General features: G+C 48.4%; 2 protein-coding genes across 8 annotated transcripts; one reads left to right on the forward strand and one right to left on the reverse strand.

Annotated features, from left to right (window-relative positions):
- Window positions 1-1,855: 1,855 nt before the first annotated feature.
- Window positions 1,856-7,821, forward strand: GCDH (glutaryl-CoA dehydrogenase). Of its 3 annotated transcripts, XM_011382538.2 has the most exons (12): window positions 1,856-2,140; window positions 2,229-2,264; window positions 2,544-2,687; window positions 2,810-2,872; window positions 3,147-3,317; window positions 3,992-4,121; window positions 4,202-4,418; window positions 4,908-5,011; window positions 5,268-5,393; window positions 5,720-5,880; window positions 6,257-6,342; window positions 7,259-7,821. In XM_011382538.2, exons 1-11 carry the CDS (start codon window positions 1,993-1,995, stop codon window positions 6,328-6,330), a joined length of 1,374 nt encoding a protein of 457 aa, XP_011380840.1. In that variant the 5' UTR covers window positions 1,856-1,992; the 3' UTR covers window positions 6,331-6,342; window positions 7,259-7,821. The 3 variants fall into 3 exon arrangements, with proteins under 3 accessions (XP_011380840.1, XP_023380372.1, XP_011380839.1); XM_023524604.1 differs by lacking the exon at window positions 7,259-7,821 and having other exon boundaries at window positions 6,257-6,427; XM_011382537.2 differs by lacking the exon at window positions 6,257-6,342 and having other exon boundaries at window positions 1,861-2,140.
- SYCE2 (synaptonemal complex central element protein 2) lies at window positions 6,866-21,582 on the reverse strand. Of its 5 annotated transcripts, none has more exons than XM_023524608.1 (5): window positions 19,925-21,582; window positions 19,196-19,311; window positions 9,363-9,537; window positions 8,251-8,439; window positions 6,866-7,173 (listed from the first exon to the last, which is right to left on the reverse strand). In XM_023524608.1, the coding sequence occupies exons 1-5, from the start codon at window positions 19,937-19,939 to the stop codon at window positions 7,129-7,131; spliced, it is 540 nt and encodes a 179-aa protein (XP_023380376.1). In that variant the 5' UTR covers window positions 19,940-21,582; the 3' UTR covers window positions 6,866-7,128. The 5 variants fall into 5 exon arrangements, with proteins under 5 accessions (XP_023380376.1, XP_023380374.1, XP_011380837.2 ...); XM_023524606.1 differs by having other exon boundaries at window positions 9,363-9,573; XM_011382535.2 differs by having other exon boundaries at window positions 19,196-19,329.
- Window positions 21,583-22,516: the final 934 nt, after the last annotated feature.

Raw genomic sequence — 22,516 nt, forward strand, 5'->3', positions numbered from 1 at the left:
ATGGCTGGAATTACAGTGGTTTTTTGAAGAGGAAAGCAGAGTCTCTCTTGAGGAGAGATACCCTTGGTTTAGGTTAAGGCACTGAACAGGCAAGTTTGGCTTTGAAAGATGAGGCAATAGGATAAGGGTCCAGAGAGAGAGAGAGAGAGAGAGAGAGAGAGAGAGAGAGAGAGAGAGAGAGAGGCATTTGACTGGGAGATAAGGCCCCTGGGATGATATGGCCAGTAGGAATGATGGATTTTTTAGGGCAGCAAGGCTGGAGACTTTATTGAATTTCTGAGTATATATTCTATCATTACCCTTTCACACACCCTAAGCGTAGAGAACAGCAGCACCCACAACAGTTCCGGGCAGAGGGCTTTGGAGAAAAGGAAGGAGGAAAAGGAAAGAGGCCACTGGCTCTAGTAGGAAGGAAGTGTCCAGAGGAATAAGAGTTATGCAGAATCCCTGACATTTCAGGGTGGTGATGGACTCCCCACTGTGTGAAAAGGAGAGTTCAGATTATTTTATTTGGATATTAAGGGCAATAAGGGTCCAGGATGTGGGAGAGTCCAGGGACATCCAGGTCCCAGGCACTAGGGGACATGCAGGCCAGTGATCACATTCAGACACGCTCCCACAGTTACTCCCATCACACTCAGTCACAGGCATGTATGAGGCAGAACATGCTGAACACACAACTACCCAGAGTGCCTATGTGGGAAGAAGTGTTCCTGGGTAGGCAGGGGCCTGTCCTGGGAATCAGGAGGACTGGATCCAGGTCCTGGTCCCTGCTCTGCCTCTGACCTACTGTGACCTTGAACAAGTCTGTTTTGCTTTCTGGGCCTTACTTTCTCCAACCAGGAATGGGTTCGTCATGGTAGATGTGTGTCTTTCAGATACAGAGATGGTCAAACATGATGCAGCCAGACAAATGTACACCATACAAATGCTCTTAAAAGTGACCTAGGTGAGCAAAGCCGCTCACTCAGGCATATGTCACAATCAGGCACACAATCACACACAACTGCACATAGACCAAACCACACTGACACATTTAGATACACATAATCACAAACATACATACAAATATCCAGTAAAATTATTACAAAGGTAATAGCCACACCTAGGGGGGAAAAATCACAACACAGTCATACACACAGTACTACACAGACACACAATCACAAAGATTACCATTACACAAGCTTTCAATCACACAGATAAGAAATCACATGCAAAGATATTTAGACAGTCACAGTTACACAGGTACAAAACCACCCACAGTCAACAGTCTCAAACGTCACAGGCATAGTCAGTCCCACCACATACAGATATATAGTCACTCAGGCACAATCATACACATGGATGCACAGAATCACATAACACACGGAATCACACCAAGTCACACATACAGTCACACGCGGCTACATTTGCTTCCTGGGACAGACTAGCAGACAAGTTGGAGTGAGATCACTCTCCTTTCATAGCCCACTTCCTCCACACACACACAGCGCCCCATCAGAGGAGACCTCGAGGTCTGGCCTTCTGGGTTTCAGGGCTTATTTTTCTCCCGCCTCAGTTTCCTAGTTTAACTCCAGAATCCCTTAGCACGCGTCCCTTTCAATTGACCAACGAAGAGTGGGCCGAGCCCCCTCCCAGGGCCAATCAGAGCAGGAATACAGCTGGCCAATCGGGTTGGGGCACTCGCCTTTCGTCCTTTCCTTCGTTCTGCTCCTTAAAAAAGCTAAAGTGCCTCGCCTTGGACAAGCCTGTTTTCACAGGAAAGCCTGCCATTGCCCTTTTAAAATGCAGAGCCGTGAAGGAGCAGGTCCCAGGACGAACCAATGAGAAGCCCCTTTCGGCCTCCGCCCCTCCCACCCCCTCCCGAGATCAAAAGCCTTTTTCAGCCGCACTGTGACCAGTAGTGGGAACAAAGAGGCACCAGATAGGGACTGGCTGGAGGGGAGAGAGGAGCAAGGGGCCAGGACTGCGGGTGGAAGCCGCTCCGCTTTGATGCCCCGGCTCCTCCAGGTCAGCCGTGGCTGCTACGCTGGTCTGCCCGCTGCCCACATGGCCTTGAGAGGCGTCTTCACCCGGTTGCTGAGCAGCGGACACCATCAGAGGTTCCTACGCGCGTGGGGCTCGGCGTCAGCACAGACCGGTCAGTGCCGGGTCAGGGGTGGGTCGGGAGGGTGGAACTGAAGACTCGGGGACTTTCTCGGGTTGATTTTCTCGTCTTGTGTTTGCAGAGAAGGGCAGGAAGACAGAGAGCCGACCCGCCAAGAGTAAGGACCCCTTGTCGCGCCGTGCGTCTGCGGCCCTTGTCCAGCTGTCTGCCCCGGGTGGGCTCTGTCCCGAAGTCGGAGGGCTGCCGGGGCGGGGAGGCAGGGCTGTGGCTAGGTCGAAGGCGCTGAGACAAGTGAGTTTCTCAGACAAAGGTCACCTTACTAGACCTGTTTGCAACTCACATCCGCCAGGAGCCAGATTGGGGTGGAAGTTTCTGGGAGAGGAGGGCTCGGTGTTGGGTGGGCTGGGCTGAGTTGAGCCCCTGTTCCCTCTCCCAGCCTTGCGTCCAGAGTTTGACTGGAGAGACCCCCTTCTGCTGGAGGAGCAGCTGACAGCGGATGAAATCCTTATCAGGGACACTTTCCGCACCTACTGCCAGGAGCGCCTCATGACCCGCATCCTGCTGGCCAATCGTAACGAAGGTGCCCAAGAGGGCTGGTGGGCACCCTCCACCATACACATCACCTCTGCCTCCTCTGTCCCTGGGGTGCGGGCTCCAGTGGGCTAGGGCAGGGCCTGAACTTGAGCATCTGTTCCTTTGAAGTTTTTCACCGGGAGATCATCTCAGAGATGGGGGAGCTTGGTGTTCTAGGCCCCACAATCAAAGGTAAGGACAAGTTTCTCTCCACACTCTGCAACCCAAGCTGTGTGCTAGAAAGCCCCTTCCTTTCCCTGAGCCTGGGTTTGCCAGTCTGTAAAACAAGGCTGTTATCCCTCTGTTGACTGTGGGGCTGAAGCGAATAAACCCTCAAACTAGAGCCAGCTTGTTGCCCCCTCCTTGGGTGTGCCTGTGTATCTCTGTCTCTTGGACCTCAGGAGTCACTGTCCCAGCTGGGCAGGCTTTGTCCTCCCCTGCCCTAGCTCTTCCTCTCCCCTACCAGGGTATGGCTGTGCTGGAGCCTCATCTGTGGCTTATGGGCTTCTGGCCCAGGAGCTAGAGCGGGTGGACAGTGGCTACAGGTCAACGATGAGTGTCCAGTCCTCCCTCGTCATGCACCCCATCTATGCATATGGCAGTGAGGAGCAGCGGCAGAAGTACCTTCCCCAGCTGGGTGAGCAGCTGCCCACTGCCCATGGAGCCTGGCAGAAGACAGTCCCAGTGGTCTGGAAATCAGGGGTGGGGCTGTCCCCTGAGCCTGCCTTCTGTCCTCACCTCATGGATAGCACCAGTGACCACCTGGATCCCCTGCTAGAGCCTGAACCTCACCCACACATCTGATCCTGACCATTACCTCCTAGGTCTCTCTTGACTCTGGCCTTTTCCTACCACCATTATTTGATTTGGTTTCTGTCTCCCCCATCCCAGACCAAAATTTAAAGTCTTAACTTCCTGACTGGGTCCATAAGGCCCCCTGTGAGTGGGCCTCTGGCCAACACTCTTGACTGCTCTGCCCCAGTCAGACTCAGCTACTTCGAATTCTCTAAATGTATCACTGGGCCTTTGCACATCCTTTTCCCACTGCCAGGACTTCTCTTCTCCATGCCTCCTCCTGCTTAACTCCTTTTCACTGTTCTTCAAGACAGTTTAGTTGACTTCTTCCTGACTCCTGTGGGGCCCCTCACCGTCATGACTATAGCCTGGGTAGGGGAACCTTTCCATCACCTGGAAGTGCCATGAGGGCAGGGCCAGATCTGCCTTAGCCTAGCTTGGTGGAGAGGCTGACACTTTCGATTGAGGGCACGAATGGGGGTCAGGCAGCTTTGTAACACTGTCTTGTGCCTACAGCCAAAGGGGAGCTCCTGGGCTGCTTCGGGCTCACAGAGCCCAACCACGGTAGTGACCCTGGCAGCATGGAAACTAGAGCCCTCCACAACCCATCCAGCAAGACCTACACCCTCAGTGGGGCCAAGACCTGGTGAGGGTCCTGGGTGCTGCAGGTAGGTGGGCGGGGCAGAGGGATGGTGGCCAGACCTTCACTGCCTGTCCTGCCTCCAGGATCACCAACTCGCCTGTGGCCGACCTGTTTGTAGTGTGGGCTCGGTGTGAAGATAACTGCATTCGGGGCTTTCTGCTGGAGAAGGGGATGCAGGGCCTTTCAGCCCCCAAGATTGAGGGCAAGTTCTCCCTGCGGGCCTCGGCCACGGGCATGATCATCATGGATAGTGTGGAGGTGCCAGAGGAGAACTTGCTGCCCAACGCTTCGGGGCTAGCGGTGAGCAGAAGCCACCTTGGGAACTGGTGTCAGGTCATATGCTGGTTCACCTTCTTGGGTAGGCCCCATGCTGGGGAAGCGGCTGGGGACCAGACAGACATGGTTCCTGTGTACTGCCCCTTTTTGGTGACTATCTTGCTCATACTGGCTCTACCCAGGACTCATGGGCCTGAACCAACTTAATCCTTTGGCACATGCACATCTTCCTGTCTCCTTATACCACCCTCTAGATCTGAGCAGCCAATGAAGATCTTGCGCTGGTAGACCTGTATACAAATCAAGACTGAGCAGGCACTGAGCAAGGCCTGCTGTGCATGAGCTTTGGTATTTAAAGGGCTTCCCTGAATTCCCTATTCTCCCCACTGTTTACACTGACTCTGCGTCTAGGTGTCTGAGGAGTGGGCATTCCCCTACTTTAGAACTGGTTCCGCACAGTCCCTCTCAGCTCCTCCTGGGTGAGGCTGAGGCCCTCTCTCAATCCTCCTACAGGGTCCCTTCGGCTGCCTAAACAACGCCCGGTATGGCATTGCCTGGGGTGTGCTTGGAGCTGCTGATTTCTGTTTGCACACAGCCCGTCAATACACCCTAGACAGGTGAGTAGTTGCTGCTGTGAGAGCTCCTGGGGGCAGGCTCAGGTTCCATCCTGTACCCCACCAGTGACTCCTTAGCTTCAACCCACCAGAACTAAGCTCCCTGCTCTGCAGAATGGCCAGGGAGGTCCATCTGAGCAGTGACAGGCTGGGTTAACAACAGGGCCAGGGAGAGCTCGGCAGGGGCTGAGACAGCCTAGGAAGGCTTCCTGAGCCAGTGGTTCCCCCTCTTGAACTTACCTTGACCTTGCCCGCCTAGAATCCAATTTGGTGTCCCACTGGCCAAGAACCAGCTGATTCAGAAGAAGCTGGCAGACATGCTCACCGAGATCACGCTGGGCCTTCACGCCTGCCTGCAGCTTGGCCGCTTGAAGGATCAAGACAAGTAGGGACCACTTGTGGGGGGAGAGGAAGGGGACAGCTGCGGCAGAAGGATCCCATGCTTCTTCTGGGCATGGTGGCTGGCTCTGGGGAGAAAAGTCCTTTCTGCTGGTGGCTCCTGGGAACCCATCCCTTCTCTCCCTCTTGGCCTTGATGGGCCAGGGCCTACCCTACTTGTCCCTTATTAGGAGTTTGGTGTCTGCTGCTGTGACTGTAACTCAGAGAATCCTCCCTCTGTCTGGTTTTCTCAGGGTATAAGGGAACCTGGATACCTGGAGCAGGGTCAATTCTTTGCAACTAACGCTAGTTACATATCTGTGCCATTCCCAGGGCCACACCAGAAATGGTCTCCTTGCTGAAGAGAAATAACTGTGGGAAGGCCCTGGATATCGCTCGCCAGGCCCGAGACATGCTGGGGGGAAATGGGATTTCTGACGAGTATCATGTGATCCGGCACGCCATGAACCTAGAGGCCGTGAACACCTATGAAGGTAGGGGCTGGATCCTTTGGGGAATGGGGGTGGTCACAGTTGGCCTTACTGTCTGGGGAAGAGAGCCAGGAAGGAAGGGCGGGGACAGCAGATGGAAGTCCTACTCCCAGCTGTCACCACTGGCAGCATGACCTGGAGCAGGTTCCACTGTATCCTCATCTGGAGTGGCTCACACTAGGACTGAGGTGAGGGGCTCTCTGGCCTTTCCTTCATGATGCTTGGAGGATGGGTGTTCCCAAGACTGCTGACGGCCTCTTTGGGCAGCTCCGGAGTAAAGCACAGCGCTCAGTGAGTTGGTGATGCAGGGAGTGATAGTATACACAGGCATCACCACTCCATGTTAAGAGAAAAAAGGAAAATGCTAAACCATTTGCAGACTGTGGTGTTTGCACCCGGCAACTGGTTGTGACTCACATTGGGCCCAGAACCCCTTGCCTCATGGGAATATAGACATGGAAAAAGGTAATTAAAAAGGGGGAAAAAAAAAAGTACAATCCAGTGTGAGCCAGGCAGAAACAGAGGGATGTAAGAGGGGCAAGCACTTGTCTCTTAGAAAGTGGGACTGAGTTAGGCCTCAAGGGAGGTGTAAGAGCTCCCTGGGCAAAGTGTGAAATAGCTTTTGTAAGCTATTCTGGATGGGATATTCCAGAAATGGCAAAAGGGAAGGGTGGGGGGATCCTACAGGTGTAGGAATGACTCTGAGGATAAGCAGAGGGCGTCTTCAGATTGTTTTAAGGAGAGGGATGGGGTGAGGTATGCACTTAGAAAGTAAACAGAATTATTTTGCTCCATAAAAGAAAGGTGGTAATCTCTGCCTTCTGTCCTGTGGGATGTGAGTGGCAGCTTCAGGGTGGGGGGAGATCAACTCGGACACGCAATGATTTAATGTTTGCTTTCCTGTCCCTCCTGTGGGTGAGAAAGGGCCTGATGTGTTCCCAGAGCCCGTCAGAGCTCTCCACCTCAGTGGGAAGGAAACATGGCTGGGTTGAAAATCAAACATTTAATGAACTGTGCAGGACTGGGGTAGGTGAATTGTCCATATGTTGGGGGTACCAAAGCTGGGCCCATGGTAGCAGCTGGATCCGTTGCCTTTTGGGTCTGGCACAAAGAGCTAGAATTTTTTTTTTTTTTTTTTTGCCAAGATGCATTATAGAACTGTGAAAAACAATTTTCTCAATGTGGCCAGAACAGTGGCCTCTGAGCCTTCTCTGGGTGGCTGTCACTAAGAGGTGACTCTCCTAGAAGCTGTCAGCATTCGCCATCTTTGTGGGTCTGTTCTTCCAAAGTAGTAGCCTGGGGAGGGGACATGAAGACTGAATTTAAAGGGAAGTTGTGAACTGTTAAGACTCCAAACTGACTTTGTATTTACCTTGTCCAGGGACTCACGACATTCATGCTCTGATCCTTGGAAAGGCAATCACAGGGATCCAGGCATTCACCACCAGCAAGTGATCACACTTCACCCAGGTGCCCGGATGGTCCTGAGCCTCTTCCTAGGGAGCTGCTATGCTCTGAGCTTACTCAGGGAGGTGGCAGATGGAGCCAATTTTTATGGGGGGAGGTAAGAGACACTGATTTTTCAATATCAAAATTTCCCTTTTGAAGTCACTCAAATGTACTCCTTAAAAATAAGATGGGACTCTCTGCATCAAGTGTCTCAATCCACTTTTCACCATGATGAGAATGGGCTCCACGTACCCTGGAACAGAAGCTCTCTTGATGGGGAGTAGGGCGAGGGGGGAAAGTGACAGGGAAACAACTTCTGTGAGATCCACTGACCTGGTGTCTGACCACGCAAACCCCTGCACGCCAAGAGTTCCTTGTGCGCCCTCTGACACTCCCATCTAGGGGAGTAAGTGCCTTATTCTGGATGTTGAGTCAGAATGAGGGAAGAGAGAATAATAAAGAATCTGCATGTCTGACCCACAGTATTGGGTTACATTTACTTGTAACCACCCGAGAAGTCCTTTCATTCATAGGAAAAACAAACATGTGTAAGGAGCATGAGGTGCTCAGATGTGGCTGGGAGTCCCCCACCCTGGCCCCAGTGATCTGGCCCCTGTCTGTGTCTTTGGCTCTGCTGTAATCAGTAAACCTGCTCGGGGCTGTGGGCGGAGAGGACTTTATCTTTTCTGTCACCACATACCTGTACATACAGCCATGGGAAATAACAATGGGCTGGCATCTTGGTTCCAACATATCATGTTGCAGGGGAGCACAAGACCACAGTGAGATGGTAGGAGCACCCAGGACTTTACTGTTAGTGGCCCCTTCAGGGCGCTAATGTCCTTACTTTCTGTTGACACTTACTTTTACCTTAGCCCATACAACTCTCCTCAGGCAGTGCCCCCTGTGTGGGTTTAATCATACCTCTGGCTGGACACACAGGTCTTTGTATACGGTCTCCACTGTGTGGCACACTTGTTTGAGCTCTGTTTCCAAATGGCTGATCTTCGCCATTTTCTGGGTGAACTCCTGGAGCTTTTCCTGAATGATCTTGTTGTGGTGATTATAAAGCTGATACATCCTCTCCTCCAGCTTCTCTGTCAGGTCCGAAACCTTTTAAACAATAAGACATGTTCTTAGAATATCAAACCAGAGGCATCGTAAGATGTGTTCTAAGTGGCTCTCTAAAATTTCTGTATTTTATTACATAAAAATGGTAAAAACAACTCCAGTGACTGGGGTGAAATTGCCTATATTAAAAAAATTTTTTTTAGATTGCAAAATTATATAGTATAGGCTCCACCAGGTTAGGAAGTAGATGCATAACAGAGACTAGAACAAATGCAACAGAGTGGCCTCTGGGGAGTGAGATCATAGGAATGTTTTTATGTTTTTTTCTGTTTTGTTACAGCTTTCTCTGCTTCTCAATTTTCTATGCTATACCAATGTGTTTACTGGTAGGGACGGGAGGGGAGCAAAAAAAGGGGATAAAAAGTCAACCTGTCATTAAGAGATGTCCCACTCATGGGATCCCTTGTGCATTCTGAAGAAGCATCAGGAACAGTCATTAACATCAGACTTGAACATAACACCAGGCTTTGTTAGACATAAGCCCTGGCCATGTCCAGCAACCCCTACTCTCGCATCACTAACCATTTGACTTCTGGAGGATAAATGGCTGTGTTAATGCAGGCTATACTTCAACCCCTACTCCTACAGCCATTAGCCCTGGAGTGAAACTAGTAGATGCAGATGGACCTTGGTCTGTCATCCTGGCTCTCACTCAAATTATTTCTAAGTCTTACTTGTCCCATCTATAAAATGGGTCCAATCACTTCCTTACAGGATTGTTAGAAGGGTGAAACGAGGTATTATATGCAAATTGTCTGGCACCATGCTGGGTGCGTAACATGCTCAGTCCCTCCCTTTTTCACCTTTTACAAAAGAACTTGCCCCGCCCCGCCCCTGGGGCTTCATAGTGTGTGTGTGTGTGTGTGTGTGTGTGTGTGTGAGTGAGGTGGGGGGGAATCTGTCACCTTGATCTTGAGGCTGTCCCTGAAGTTGGTCATGAGTGCATGGTCCTTCTGCCTGCTCTCGTTGATGTTTTCAATCAGTTCCTGGGCCCTCTTCTTCAGGATCTCGATGCTGGAGTCCAGAGAGGAGAAGTAGGGTCCCGACTTCCCTTCCAGCATCATCAGCTGGCGGTTGGCACTGGAGGTGGCGATAGAGGGGCTAGAAACCTGACTTCTGAAAGTACAGGATACTGAGGTCAGCAGCAAACCTGATCTCAGGTCAGTGGCTGATCTGTATTAGCTTGACAGTAGGAGGAGAACCAGTGTTGTGTGTCTCCTGTGGGCGATGCTTGGTTATTTCATTCACACACCTACCCTGAGAGGCAGACAGTATCCACATTTTATGACTGAGAAAACAGACCTAGAGGCACACACAAAATCCACCTCAGTTTCCAGAACAAGATCCACCTGACAGGATCTTCCTGTCACCAACCTGCTGCACACCTTTCCATCCCTTTCTAAATCTCCTGGGTGATGCCTGAAGCCTACAGCCCACCTGGGACTCGTGTACCTGCAGGTCTCTGCTCATAACAGATGAGGCAGCCCATCAAGAGTTATTAAAAGACTTTTTTTAATGCACAAAAAAAGTTACATTTGTCCTACACTGTACACGTGACTATAATGATGTAATTCAATTAAATATGTTAGCCAGTGAAATGGCATAAAAATTGACATCTGTCTAATAAAGCTAAATTGGATCAATAAATTAGGTATGGGGAAGACAACTATAGACTGGGATAAAGACCATAAAAATCTAGGATTCTGTATACAGATCACTTTGACAGGGCCTGTAAGTTTTCGCTTTTTTAAAAACAAACCTGGAAATTGCAGGTAATGCATTATGAATGAGGTGTATGAAAAAAAGTTGCAATCTGATCAGCAGACCCATTGTTTTAAATTAAGATAAAATGTTTAAGGTAAGCTTTATTTTTTTTTCTGTTTCTCTGCTTTATCTGATCTGTCAGCATTTTCCATCTGCTAGGCAACATGTCACCACATCCTAATGACCAGGCTTTGGGGTCTGTCCACTCATCTTTACCTGATAGCCAAGGACACAGACTCAGCTTGGTCACTTTCTCAGAGTCACTGGCCAGTCTGTGACAGAGTTAGGAAAGGCACCCAGCTGGCCTGACTCACACGCCCTGTCTTGCTTCCTCCTGGGTCCTCAGTGCCCCCGCAGCGGTTCCTGAACATACCAGTTCACATACAACCATAAATTTGGCCATCACCACAAGCCAGGAACTCTTTACTTAGAAAAACACATCTTGATTTTTCGATGCTTTCTTCACAAAACTATTTTTCTTGGCTTTTTCACGACTGCCTGAACTCTTCCTTTTGGCTGAGAATACAAGCATGGTAAAACCCCAGTACACGAGAGGCTGGGTGGCCAGAGCTCTCATCTGCACAAAAGTTTTCAGGCCCAAGGATTCGGCTGTATGCTGGTCCTCATGTACTCCTTGCCAGATTGTTTCTTGCCTCTGCACCTTTGTGCCTGCTCTCTGACTCGACCAGTGAGACCTAGCCAGACTACCATCTCCTTTGAGAAGCCATCCAGGATCCTCTTGCCCATCTCTCACTACATGAGCTTGTCACTGCTCACATCCCTATCTCCCCTGAGGGCTGGGTCCTGTTTATCTCCACATTCTCAGCATCCAGCACATAGTAAGTCCTCCACTGTTTGTTGCATGAATGAAAGATACTTTCCATCAGATCTATTCCTCCTCCTCTGGCTTCTCACAAAGCATGCACGTTTACCTGCCTCCAAAGCACGATGCATTGTCCAATGCATTTTAAGACAAGAAAGTATCTCCAATTGAGGCAAATATTTCTAGAGCAAAAATTTATGTCAGCTAGAAAACAACGGACCAACTAAAGGCTCCATTAGCATTCTTGTAAAAAGATGTTTGTTTTGTGGCAGAACAAAGGTTTACTAAGGAATTTATGACCTTCATGCCTCCATTACTTTTCTTTCCTAAGGGGAGGTGAAGCAGGACACAAATTCAGACATGGGACACGGTGACATTTTAATATTCAGATTTTTGTAATATCCGGATGTGTGCGGAGAACACGGTGCTTTTAGAAGGACAGCCATGCTTTTCATGATGGTGATGGAGCTTGAGGCATGGGTTCAGGAACACCTGGCTTTTGACTTCCCTGAGACCTCAAGCACTAACTGCCCTCCTGTTCTCAGCCTAGGGTTCCATCACTTTAGTTTTTGGCTGGTGGCCTCAGCTCCTCTTCCTTTCAATTCTATGTCACATCCTCTCACCTGCCCTGGCTCTCTGCAACCAAGCGCTGTCTCTTTTCTCACACTCAGGAATCTGAGTGACACTGGAGGAAATCAAGACCCTATGAACAGAGTCACTACAAGGTCTTATTCTCCAGCCTCAGGGTGGTCCTTAGGGCCACTGGGCATCCTGTCTGTGCTCTGGTCACCTCCCTCTCATTCCTCCTATCAGCCATCCCAAACCTGTACAACTTTCCCGTGCCTGACCCCATACTTGCCTCCCCTCCCCCTGAGCAGATACAGAAACAGTGCAGGTCAATAACCCCCTCCATTGCCCTTCATAAATGTATCCACACTGCCATTCCTCTTCCCAAACTCCCAGCTTGGAGGGCCGGCGAGGTGTTCTGGGTTCCCAACCCATACCCTGTATCTTGTCATCTTGTATATTTGACCTCTCCCTTTGGCTGGTCTTCCTCCCCGCCGACCACCCCCCACACACCCCAGCATGCCATATGGAGTCTCTTGCATTTTAAAAACACAACACACGCACATGCACACGCACACGCACACGCACACACACACAATCTCTTGCTCTCTTTCCCCTCAAATACCAGGTCTCCCTCAGCCAGCTACCTCCCTCTTTACTCCTCATCACCACTAAGGTTCTAGAAAGAGATGCGAACACTTTCTGAGCACATTTTCTCACCTCCCACTTGCTTCTCAGTTCCCAAAGGAAGTAGCAACTCCCAAGGTCCCCAGTGACACCTGGCAGACACCTCCCTTGATTCTTGGCAGCAGCTGGTACTGTTGACCACCTTCCCTGCCATTCCTGACACATGCTGTTCCCAGGCTCTCTCTTTCCTCTCTTCCTTTTACACCCACATTCATGGTCCTTGGCAGCCTAGTTGCCCATGCATCCTCCCTGCTGGTCTCTCCTGCCAACCCCCAACCCCCATTCCTCCAATGCACAACCTGTTATTCCCCAAAGGCACTCTTGTAACCAGGAATGTCCCGGCAGTCCCTTTCCCTACCTAAGTTCTGCCTCTTCTAGAAAGTCTTCTCTGGCTGGGTTACATGCACACAGCACCAACAGTGTCACAGCCTGCACCTCAGCCTCCCCTGTAGCCTTCTGGCGGGCTGGACAGGGTCTCATTCATCTTCATATCCCCATACCTACCCCTCATGATAGGAGTAATAAAAGTATGTCAAATGAATGAATGACTAGCAAGGGCTTTCACTACCATCTACACTTCCATGTTTCCTCAACATATTGTCCCTAGCCCACACCTCTCTCCTGAGCTCCCAATGACGTATCCTCCAGGCCCCTCTCATCTGGCTGTCCCAGAGGCATCTCAAACTCCTCCACATTTGTACACCAACATCGTCATTTCTCCCCCAACCTGATATTGTCCTCTCTCCCCTCAGCGAAAGCCTCCTGGTTCCCAAGCCAGAAACTTAGCAGTCAGCCTGGAGCTCAGCCTGTCCCTGTCCTATATTCTGTCATGAAATCTGCTCATTTCCACCTCCTTAATGGCTCTCAAATCCATCATCTCCTCTTCATCTAATCATTTGCAACTCTGCACCTATCATTCTCACCTGGGCCCCAACAATCTCAGAATGCAATCTGATGTCCCACTTTTGCTCCACAGACTATGAGAGCCGCCACCAGCCACGGGATCAGGTCTCAATTCCCTAGCACAGCACCCAAGTTCTTCCAGGGCCCTGGGCCTCTACCATCTCTTTTCAGCCTTACTCTCTTTCCACTCTCCACTCCCAGCAATTTGGAACCTTCCGCAATTTCACCAAACCCATCAGCCTTTGCCTGAAATGACTTTCCCTTTCTGCCAACTTTACAAGGCAACATTCAGAGCTTCCACTCATGAATGCACATGGCACCTTCACCTACTGATCACAACACTCCCAGTTTATTCCTATCAGTTCCCCCTTTTCCCCCAGGGCACAGTGCAGGTTGAAGGGAGGGCAGAGGCCTACATTCTACTCAACCAAAGGCATCACTAATGTTTGCCGAATACCATACCTAAATGAATAAACCACTGCCTGAGCAGAGCTGGGTATAAAATTTCTGCTCACAAGCCTCTTTGTACCCATAGTTGCCTTGTTGGCCAGGCAGTGTAAGGATCCTGAAATTAAAATCAATGATAGAACCAGGTGCTTCTTTTTGTGTAACTGCTCACAACCCGCTTGAGTTGCTAATGGTTCAAAGTCGCTCCTTTCTCAGGCTCCAGGGATGAGGCTGGAATGGTTCTTCATGGCAGCTATGCAAATGGTAAAAAATCATTTGAATTCTGCTGATACAAATTTCATTGTGGGACAAAGGCCTGCATCAGACGTCTGCAGAGAGCCTCTTGATTTTTTCCAACCTCTCCTTTGGGGATTTACTCCTTTCCATTTCATTTTTCTAAATACTCAGCAGCTGCATATTAATCAGGATGCTAATGAATCAGAGGCTTCCCTGGGCCTGCTTTCACCAATTAACTTCAATAAACAAAATGCACAGTGTCCTCTCCCCTGGCTCCCCCGTTCCTGGGCCTGCTTCTGTTGCAGAACACTGGACGGAGGCCAGGAAATGGAAGTCGGCCCAACACAGCAGGTCGGGCGGTGGGGGATCAGAGCGGGGACTGTGAACACATTGCCATGCTCATCTATTATGGTCTGTCCTTCTAAGGAGTCCCTAATTCGGCTGGCTGCGAGGATTAGGACATAGTTCCCAAGCAGGGACCAGGCTGGCAGGGGGCCCGGGAACAGAGGAGGAAATGGGTCTAAGTGAAGAGACCATCTGTTCGCTCCAGGTAAAGCTGTGATTGGCAGGTGTGTGAGCCAGAGCCGTCCCGCTGGTGGGGCCCTCCCTCCATGGCCTCTAACAGATATACAAGTAAACAATCCGCCAGCCACTTATGACCACCGCAGGCGGCAGTCCCAGGAGGGGAGGCAAGCTAATCAAATATTCAAGGAGGAACACAACAGAATATCTGGCGCTTGGGCAAAACGAGGTTTTGCTGAAGTACAGCCAGGAAGGGGGAAGGTCTGAATTGAAGCTGCTGAGCCGTTCCTCACCCTCTGCTTTTCTCTCCCAAAACGTGTTCACATTTTAATCATGTTGCTGAGTGTCTGCTGCTGGATCTATTAACTGGCTCTTGAACTGGTTCTAAACCATCTGTTTTTCGGCCCAAAGCTCTTGTGGAAGTCCTTGAAGTCTCACAATGATTTGCAATTGTCTGTGTCTCTTCACCACTTAGATTGGGTCTAACTAAACATGCTATTTGCAGAAAGATGTTATCAAACAAAGACTTCAGTCATTTCCTTTTTTCTGGTCTCCATGTGACAGCACATACCTGGAAACCACCCCACCCTGTAGCCTGCTTTACAACTGAGGAGTAATCTGGGAAGTAGGGGAAAGCTGGCTTTAGGCCTGAAGTCCTCAGCGCCCTGTCCTGAGCTTGGCCTTAGCTCTCTCTCCCCAGGTGATGAGCTCATTCACCCCACAGCTGCCACTGAAACAATTGATGCCTCCAACACCATCTCCAGCCCCAGGCCCCACCCTGAGTTCCAGGTCAGAAAGTCCAACTATATCCTGGACAGTTCACATACATGTCCCCGACCACCTCAAATTCAACAAGGGTAAAACAGAACTCATGCTTTTGCCTCTGCCATTGAAACCACCATCTGCTGGAAACCACTCCAAGCCAGAAAGTGGGGAGCCAGTGGTGTAATGATAAGCATTTAGCAACTGGCTCTCTGGGTGAGCGGGGGAGAGAAGGCAAACAAACTTAGCCAATTTACATGGTGCAAAGACTATAGCCAATTTCAAGCTACCAATAGGAAGTCGCAAAATGCCGTGTTGAGAAGAGATGTGTAGAACTGGCTCTTGCGAGCTGGTAGGAGCCGGCTCCAGCATACCATAGCATACCAAGATCCAGGTATCCCTATAGCCAATCATAACACCTGACATGCCAGCCTTCTTGCTGTTTTGTGAGAACACAAGCCGGGAGACATCCTGGGCTCATCCCCTTCCTCATGCCCCACTAAATGACCACCCCTTGCCAGGGCTTCTCTCCATCTGTCCTGCTAGATGCCACCCCACCTAGAAGCCTCCCACCTGATCGCCCTATATCCACTTGTGCCCCCTCCCACCCATTTTCCACAAAGCAGCCAGTGTCTTTTTATAATAGGAACCTGAGCATCTCTCTTTAATAACCCAGCATTTCCTCTCCTAGGTATCTACCTAAGAGAAATCGAAACTTATGTCCACACTAAAACTTGTACATGGATGTTCATAGCAGCATTACTCACAAGAGTCAAAAAGCAGGAACAATCCAAATGTCCATCAGCCATTGAATGGATAAATAAAATGTAGTAGGTCCACAATGTGAAATATTTTTCAGCCATAGAGAGGAATGAAGTTCTGATACATGTTACAACAAAATGAACCCTGGGGACATTGTGCTTAGGAAAGAAGTGTCACAAAGTATGATTCCATTAATATGAAATGTCCAGCAGAGTCAAATACATAGAGACAGGAAGTAGAGTAGTGGTTACAGGGGCTGGAGAGGATACAGAAACTCTGGGGTTATGGTTAAGGGGTGCAAGGATTTTTTCGAGGTGATAAAAATGTTATAAAGTTGACTGGTGATGGTTGCACAGCTCTGTGAATATATTAAAAACAATTGAATTGTATATTTTAAGTAAGTGAATTGTATGGTATCTGAATTCTATCTCAAAAAAGCTGTTACCCAAAAAGTCCTCAGGACAAAGTCCATAAGCTGACAAAATGCCCTGTGACCTGACCCCTGCCAAGCCCTCCAGCCCTCCTCTTGCACTCACACCCCAACTCAACCACACTGGCTGCCTTCACCATGTGCAATGGCTTTGCATAAGCTCCTCTCTCAGCTCCTCCTTCCACCCCCATGCTCACTCAGCACCCAGTCGTCCTCACCTTCTAATTCAGCATTGCTTATTCAAGGGCACTGTCCCTGGCTCCCCATTCAGGCTGGCTGCTCACAGGGAAACATTTTCCTAGATCTCCTCTGTCTCAGTACTTGTTCAACATCTGCCTTCCCATCAGATGGAAGCACTGGGAGAGTATATTGGGTGGAACCCGAGTATCCCTGCTGTCAATCACAATGCCTGACACTCTGGCCTCCTCGTTGTTTGGTGAGCACACCCAGCTTATTCCTTCCTCAGGGACTTTGCATGTTTGGGCCCCCAGATGCCTCCTGCTGGCTCCTTGTCCTGTGACCACCTTAAAGAACTTCTCTAACTACTCTGAACTCCTTGTCACTCTAGTCGCTCCTTGCTCTGCCTTGTATCTTCACAGCACCTGCCACCAGTTGAAATCACATTACTCTTTTTTTTTTAAATTATCTATCTTTTAGAAATTCAACTTGGCAATTGACTCAGAATAGCCAACACAATATTAAAGAAGAACAAACTCAGAGGACCGGCACCACCCAATTTCAAGACTTACTATAAATCAACAGTGATCCAGTTAGTGTGGTATCAGGGAAAGAACAGACAATAGATCAATGGAACAGAATGGAAAGCCCAGAAATAGACCCACACATATATAGTCAACTGATCTTTGCAAAGAAGCAAAGAAAATTCAATAGATAAAGGAAATTCTTTTCAACAAATGGTGCTGGAACAACAGGACATCCACATGCAAAAAACTGAAGCTAGACACAGACCTTACAACTTTCACAAAAATTAACTCAAAATGGATCATAGATTTAAATGTAAAATACAAAACTATAAAACTCCTAGATGATAACAGAGAAGAAAATCTAAGTGACAACGGGGTTGATGACAACTTCTTAGATATAACACCAAAAAAAAATTGATAAATTGGACTTCATTAAAATTAATAATTTCTGCTCTGCAGATGACACTGTTAAGAGAATTGATAAGACAACCCACAGACTGGGAGCAAATCTTTGTAAAACACATATCTGATAAAGGACTGGTATTTAAAGTATACAAAGAGCTCTTAAAACTCAATGGTAAGAAAACAATCTGATTAAAAACTGGGCAAAAGGTTTGAACAGCCATTCCACCAAAAAGGATATATAGATGGCAAATAAGCATAGGAAAAAATGTTCAACTTCATACCTCATCAGGAAACTGCAAATCAACACAATGAGATACCACTACATACCTACTAGAATGGTGAAAATCCAAAACACTGGCAACAACAAATGCTGGTGAGGATGTGGAGCAACAGGTACAGGAATGTAAAATGGTACAGCCACTTTGCAAGACAGTCTGGCAGTTTTTTACAAAACAAACATACTTTTACCATATGATCTAGCAATCATGCTTCTTGGTATTTACCCAAAAGAGTTGAAAACTTAGTTCCACACAAAAACCTGCACATGAATGTTTATAGCAGCTTTATTCATAACTGCCAAAATTTGGAAGCAACCAAAATGTCTCTCAATAGGTGAAGAGATAAATAAATGGTGGTACATTTACACAATGGAATGTTATTCAATGCTAAAAAGAAATGAATTATCAAGAAATAAAAAGACATGGAGGAACATTAAACACACACATGACTAAGTGACAGAAAGCTCCCAGAGAGAAGAGATTCTGTTCACTGTTGTATCCCGAGTCTGGTCTAGACAAAGCCAACCTTGAATAAATACTTGGTGAATTAATAAATGAATTAATAAATGTGTAAGACAAAACCTTTTTTGGCACTGCTCTTTCTTTCACTCCAACATCTAATCCATTAACAATTTCTGTCAGTTCTAGCTTCTTCAATACATCCAGAATCTGACCACTTCTCATCACCTCCACAGATCTACCATGGGCCAAATCAGAGTCATCCTACACCTAGATTATTCCAATTGTCTTCTCGCTGGTCCACCTTCCACTCCTGCACTAATAATCTATTCTCTACACGGCAGCCAGAGGGAGCCTTTTAATACTTTAGTCCAGAAGACTGTGAACTATAATGGCCTATGGCTGCTTCTGCAACAACTCAACTCTGCAGAAGCAGCCATAGACCATAGGGGCTGTGTTCCAATAAAACTTTATTAACAATAGTCACCACTCTGCTATAGTCACTTCACATCATTCCTCTATTCCAAACCTTTTCATGGGTAATTAACATCCAAATTCCTATTACCTGACTATATCTTACTCTCTCCCTCTTATTCACACTGCTCTAACAGTCCTCTTCTAGTCTTCGCAGCTGCTGTTCCCCTGCCTGTAGCATAGTTCTCCCTATCTGCATTGCCTCCTCCATGAAGCCCTTCCTGACCCTCCTCTGATCTAATCCGGCTACCTGTCACTCTCTCCCTATTTTTTCACATAGTGTTAGCATCCTGACTACTATATATTCTTGAGTTTACAATCTATCTCCTCTTATAGTGTCAGCTCATTACTGCTGTGTCCCTAGCACTTAGCACTGTGCCAGGCACATGAGAGACGCTCAACCAGTAAGTGGAACAAATTACCAAGAGCAGACACTAGTAGGGTCTTGGGGGAGAAACGGGTGAAGAAGGACCCAGGGGTCTGTTTGGACCTGCTGGGCAGGGGGCTTCCTCACCTAGCTGGCCCACGACCAGCTTCCTGCTCACGGCTCTCCTCGCCCTGCCGCTGCTCCTTGCTCTCCTCCAACGGCTGTGGCTCCTGGTCTTTGTATTCTACGTAAGACATGTCCACCTGTGAGCACAGCCAGTGCTTGAGAGACGGAAGGAGGGAGGGTCAGATCCCCTCCTCCCGTCCCTTAGGCCCCGGGCACATCCGGGGGCCGCTGCGACATGGTGGGGACCCACAGAAGGGATGGGCAGAGCTGGAGTGGGCACCACGAAGCTGGGGTCTTGGGGTGGGGGGAATCTGAGCCTGGAGAGCAGGACAGAAGTGGGGAAACTTGGAAAGGCCGGGGTGAGGGCAGGTGCTCCAGAAGGGGCGCCAGGGCGTCTGGGCTCCTAACTAGTGTGTGCGTCAGCTGGAGTCCTTAGAGAAAGGAGGGAGGAGAATAAAAAGAATCGGGTGCGGCGCATGGGTTTCTGAGCCCCTCTCTACACTGCTCCTGCCACACTCCGTGAGTGGAAGTATGAACTTCTGGCACCACTGTCAGCGCGTCAGTCACACTGTCCGTCCATCAGTCAGGGCCCGGTCGGTCAGTCAGGAAGTTCGGGCCCGGCCAGGCAAGGGGTGGCCTCGATGTCAGGAGACAAGTGGCGGGGGGAGTGTACGCTGTGGAATTCCGAGATCGCGGCCGTTCCCTGACTGTCCGCCCGCCGCCCGCACGGAGGAAACAAGCGCGGCGTACTCCCTGTCGCTCCATCTTGCCTTTTCCCGCCTTCTCGTCTGAGCCTTCTGCCCTCTGCGCACGCACCGCCCCCTTCCGGCGCTCCCCGCCCCCGCGCACGTGCTGCGGCGCTCCCTGGCTTCGCCACGCTCGGGGAACGTGCGCGCACAGAGGGGCGGGGCCGGCCGTTAAGCGGCGGTTGGGTTGTCCACGGAAGGGGGAAGTATGAACTTCTGCACGCGCGGCGGGCGCGGTCCAGGGAAGGGGATGGTCTCCGTGTACGATCCTAAGCGCGCTATTGTGGGGTTCTGGGATCCAACGAGGGTAACGGGAATCCAGCGGACCCTGCGTTCGTTCATTACATTTCAGTTTATCTGCTCTGCCCCTAGTAATCTTTTCAATAAAAACTTCTGACCTTTGCTGTTCCCTGATAATTTATCGCCACTAGTGGAAGAGTTATGCACTTACCTCCTTAAATCAGTTACCTATGCACTCCATAACTAGAAGCTCCTTGAAAGTACAGCGGGATCTGGCCCTTAAAAAGTTGGACCCATATCCCTTAATAATAATGGTAGTAGTAACAATAATACCTTAATAGTAAACATTATTGTTGGCACAGGAGGAGCCACAGACTAGAAAATATTTGCAAAATATAAATCCAAGAGCCTGTACCAACATTCTCAAACAACTCTTGCAGCTCAATGACAACTAACCCAATTAAAAAATCGGAAAAAGGTTTGAATAGGTGTATGCAAATGCCATAAATTGTTTGAGGAGCAGCCATGTCTGCTGGAGAGAGAAATTAGAGATTTGAGGAGGCTGAGATTGGGCAGGGGCTGGGCTGGAGGCCAAGGTAAAGGGTCAAGGTTTTGTTTCAGTTGACTGAGGAGGAGGGAACTCTCTCTGGGACACCTGTCACAGTGTCCATGTGGAGGAGGCAGTAGGAATCCGTTCACATTAATCAGCCCTTCTGTGCAGGGCTATGTCCCAGGCCACACACACTACGGCACACATCTTGACACCTACTTTCTGGAAAACATGGATTTGAACCTGGGCTCTATTTTTTACCCACAACAATGATCATAAAACTGCCACTCTCAAAACCTATCTTCATCTACTATTGAGGTGATAAAAATCTAAAACATCAGGCTATTGTAAGATTTTCAGGGTAAAACATCTAGAACACACCAAGAGTTTAATAAACAGCTAACATTAGTATTTTATGGCATAGTCACAACTTAAAACACATCTTCCCACAGCATCGGATTTGAAGACTGGAGGATTATTTATCGACAAAAATCTCAAAGGCATGCACACCCAAACACAAGTGCACTGAACCAAAACAAAAGCAACACACACAATGTTAATTTTTATGGTGCATCATTTGTATAACTTTTTAAAGTGTGCAAAATAAAATCATGTCCTGTGAGAACAAAACATATAAGTAGTATAAATATTAAAACATATGAGAATGATAAATACTAAATTCAGGAGTGGGTAATTACCTCAGCAGGGTGAGGGCAGAAGGAACTAGGACAAACTCAAAAGGTCTTCAAACCCATTGGTCACATAGGTCTAAAATATGATGAAAGATCCAAAGCAAATACTATAATGTTCAGATTCAAACAGGGTGGGATGAATTCCTGGGCACTTACTGAATTGTGCTGTTATATATATATATATATATATATATATATATATATATATATATATATATATATATGCTCTTCACTGTCCTCAGCTGCCTTTTTTGGTAAAGCCTTTACCCATTTCTGTATTTATCTGTTTATCATGTCTCCCAAGTGCCTCCCCCCATCAGCTCCAGAGGGCAGAATCCTAACTCCACTTTGCCCACTACGGAGGCTTCAGCTCATGAAATGTTGGCACTTAGGAAATGTGCATTAATTGCATGAATTGGTATTTTTCTATATGACTGAATTAATTTGAAATACAGATTTGACTGACAAGCCTTCAGGAGGTTGGTACCCACGGCCCCAGCTGTCAGCTTCACTAAGTGCACTGCCCCTGAAAACATGGGGTGAGTGACTGGTGGCTGGGACTTGCTTTAAAATATTTCCAGAAACATACCAGAGATGAAGCTCAAATGTGAGATCCAAATCACTGTTCAATGGGAATGCAGGGCTCTTGGAACTTTATCCTATTTATTTCTCTATTCTGGGCTCATTTGAAATCCTTATGAGAATTTTTTTTAAAGAGAAACTTTCCGGGGTGTGGGGTGGAGGGATGAACAGCTGGAGCACAGATGCCTTTCAGGGTAGTGAAAATACTCTGTATGATACCATAATGATGAATACATGTCACCATCCATTTGTCCAAACCCATAGAATGTACAACACACAGAGTGAACCATCAACTATGAACCCCAGGTAATGATATGTCAATGTAAGTTCATTAGTTTTAACAAAGGCACTACTCCAGTGGGAATGTTGATAGTGGGGAAGGCTGTTCGAGGGTTGGGGCAGGGAGTATACAGAAACTCTCTGTACCTTCCACTCAATTTTTCTGTGAACCTAAAATTGGTCTAAAAGTCTTTTAAGGGCAGGGGGGCATACAGCTTTTAAAAACTCCCAAATATCCCTCCTGTAGGGGTAG

Source organism: Pteropus vampyrus, unplaced genomic scaffold (assembly GCF_000151845.1).
Source record: "Pteropus vampyrus isolate Shadow unplaced genomic scaffold, Pvam_2.0 Scaffold482, whole genome shotgun sequence".
Taxonomy (NCBI): Eukaryota; Metazoa; Chordata; class Mammalia; order Chiroptera; family Pteropodidae; genus Pteropus; species Pteropus vampyrus.

Bases quoted from the DNA above. Each gene is read 5' to 3' on its own strand.
- GCDH (XM_011382538.2), top strand. From the start codon at position 1,993: ATGCCCCGGCTCCTCCAGGTCAGCCGTGGCTGCTACGCTGGTCTGCCC. The intron at 3,318-3,991 runs GTGAGCAGCTGC...TTGTGCCTACAG, and splicing joins GAAGTACCTTCCCCAGCTGG to CCAAAGGGGAGCTCCTGGGC. The intron at 4,419-4,907 runs GTGAGCAGAAGC...ATCCTCCTACAG, and splicing joins CCAACGCTTCGGGGCTAGCG to GGTCCCTTCGGCTGCCTAAA.
- SYCE2 (XM_023524605.1), bottom strand. The intron at 8,440-9,362 runs GTGACAGATTCC...ATTGTTTAAAAG, and splicing joins GGGACAGCCTCAAGATCAAG to GTTTCGGACCTGACAGAGAA. The intron at 7,174-8,250 runs GTATGATTAAAC...TCCCCTCCCCAG, and splicing joins ACCTGTGTGTCCAGCCAGAG to GCTACTACTTTGGAAGAACA.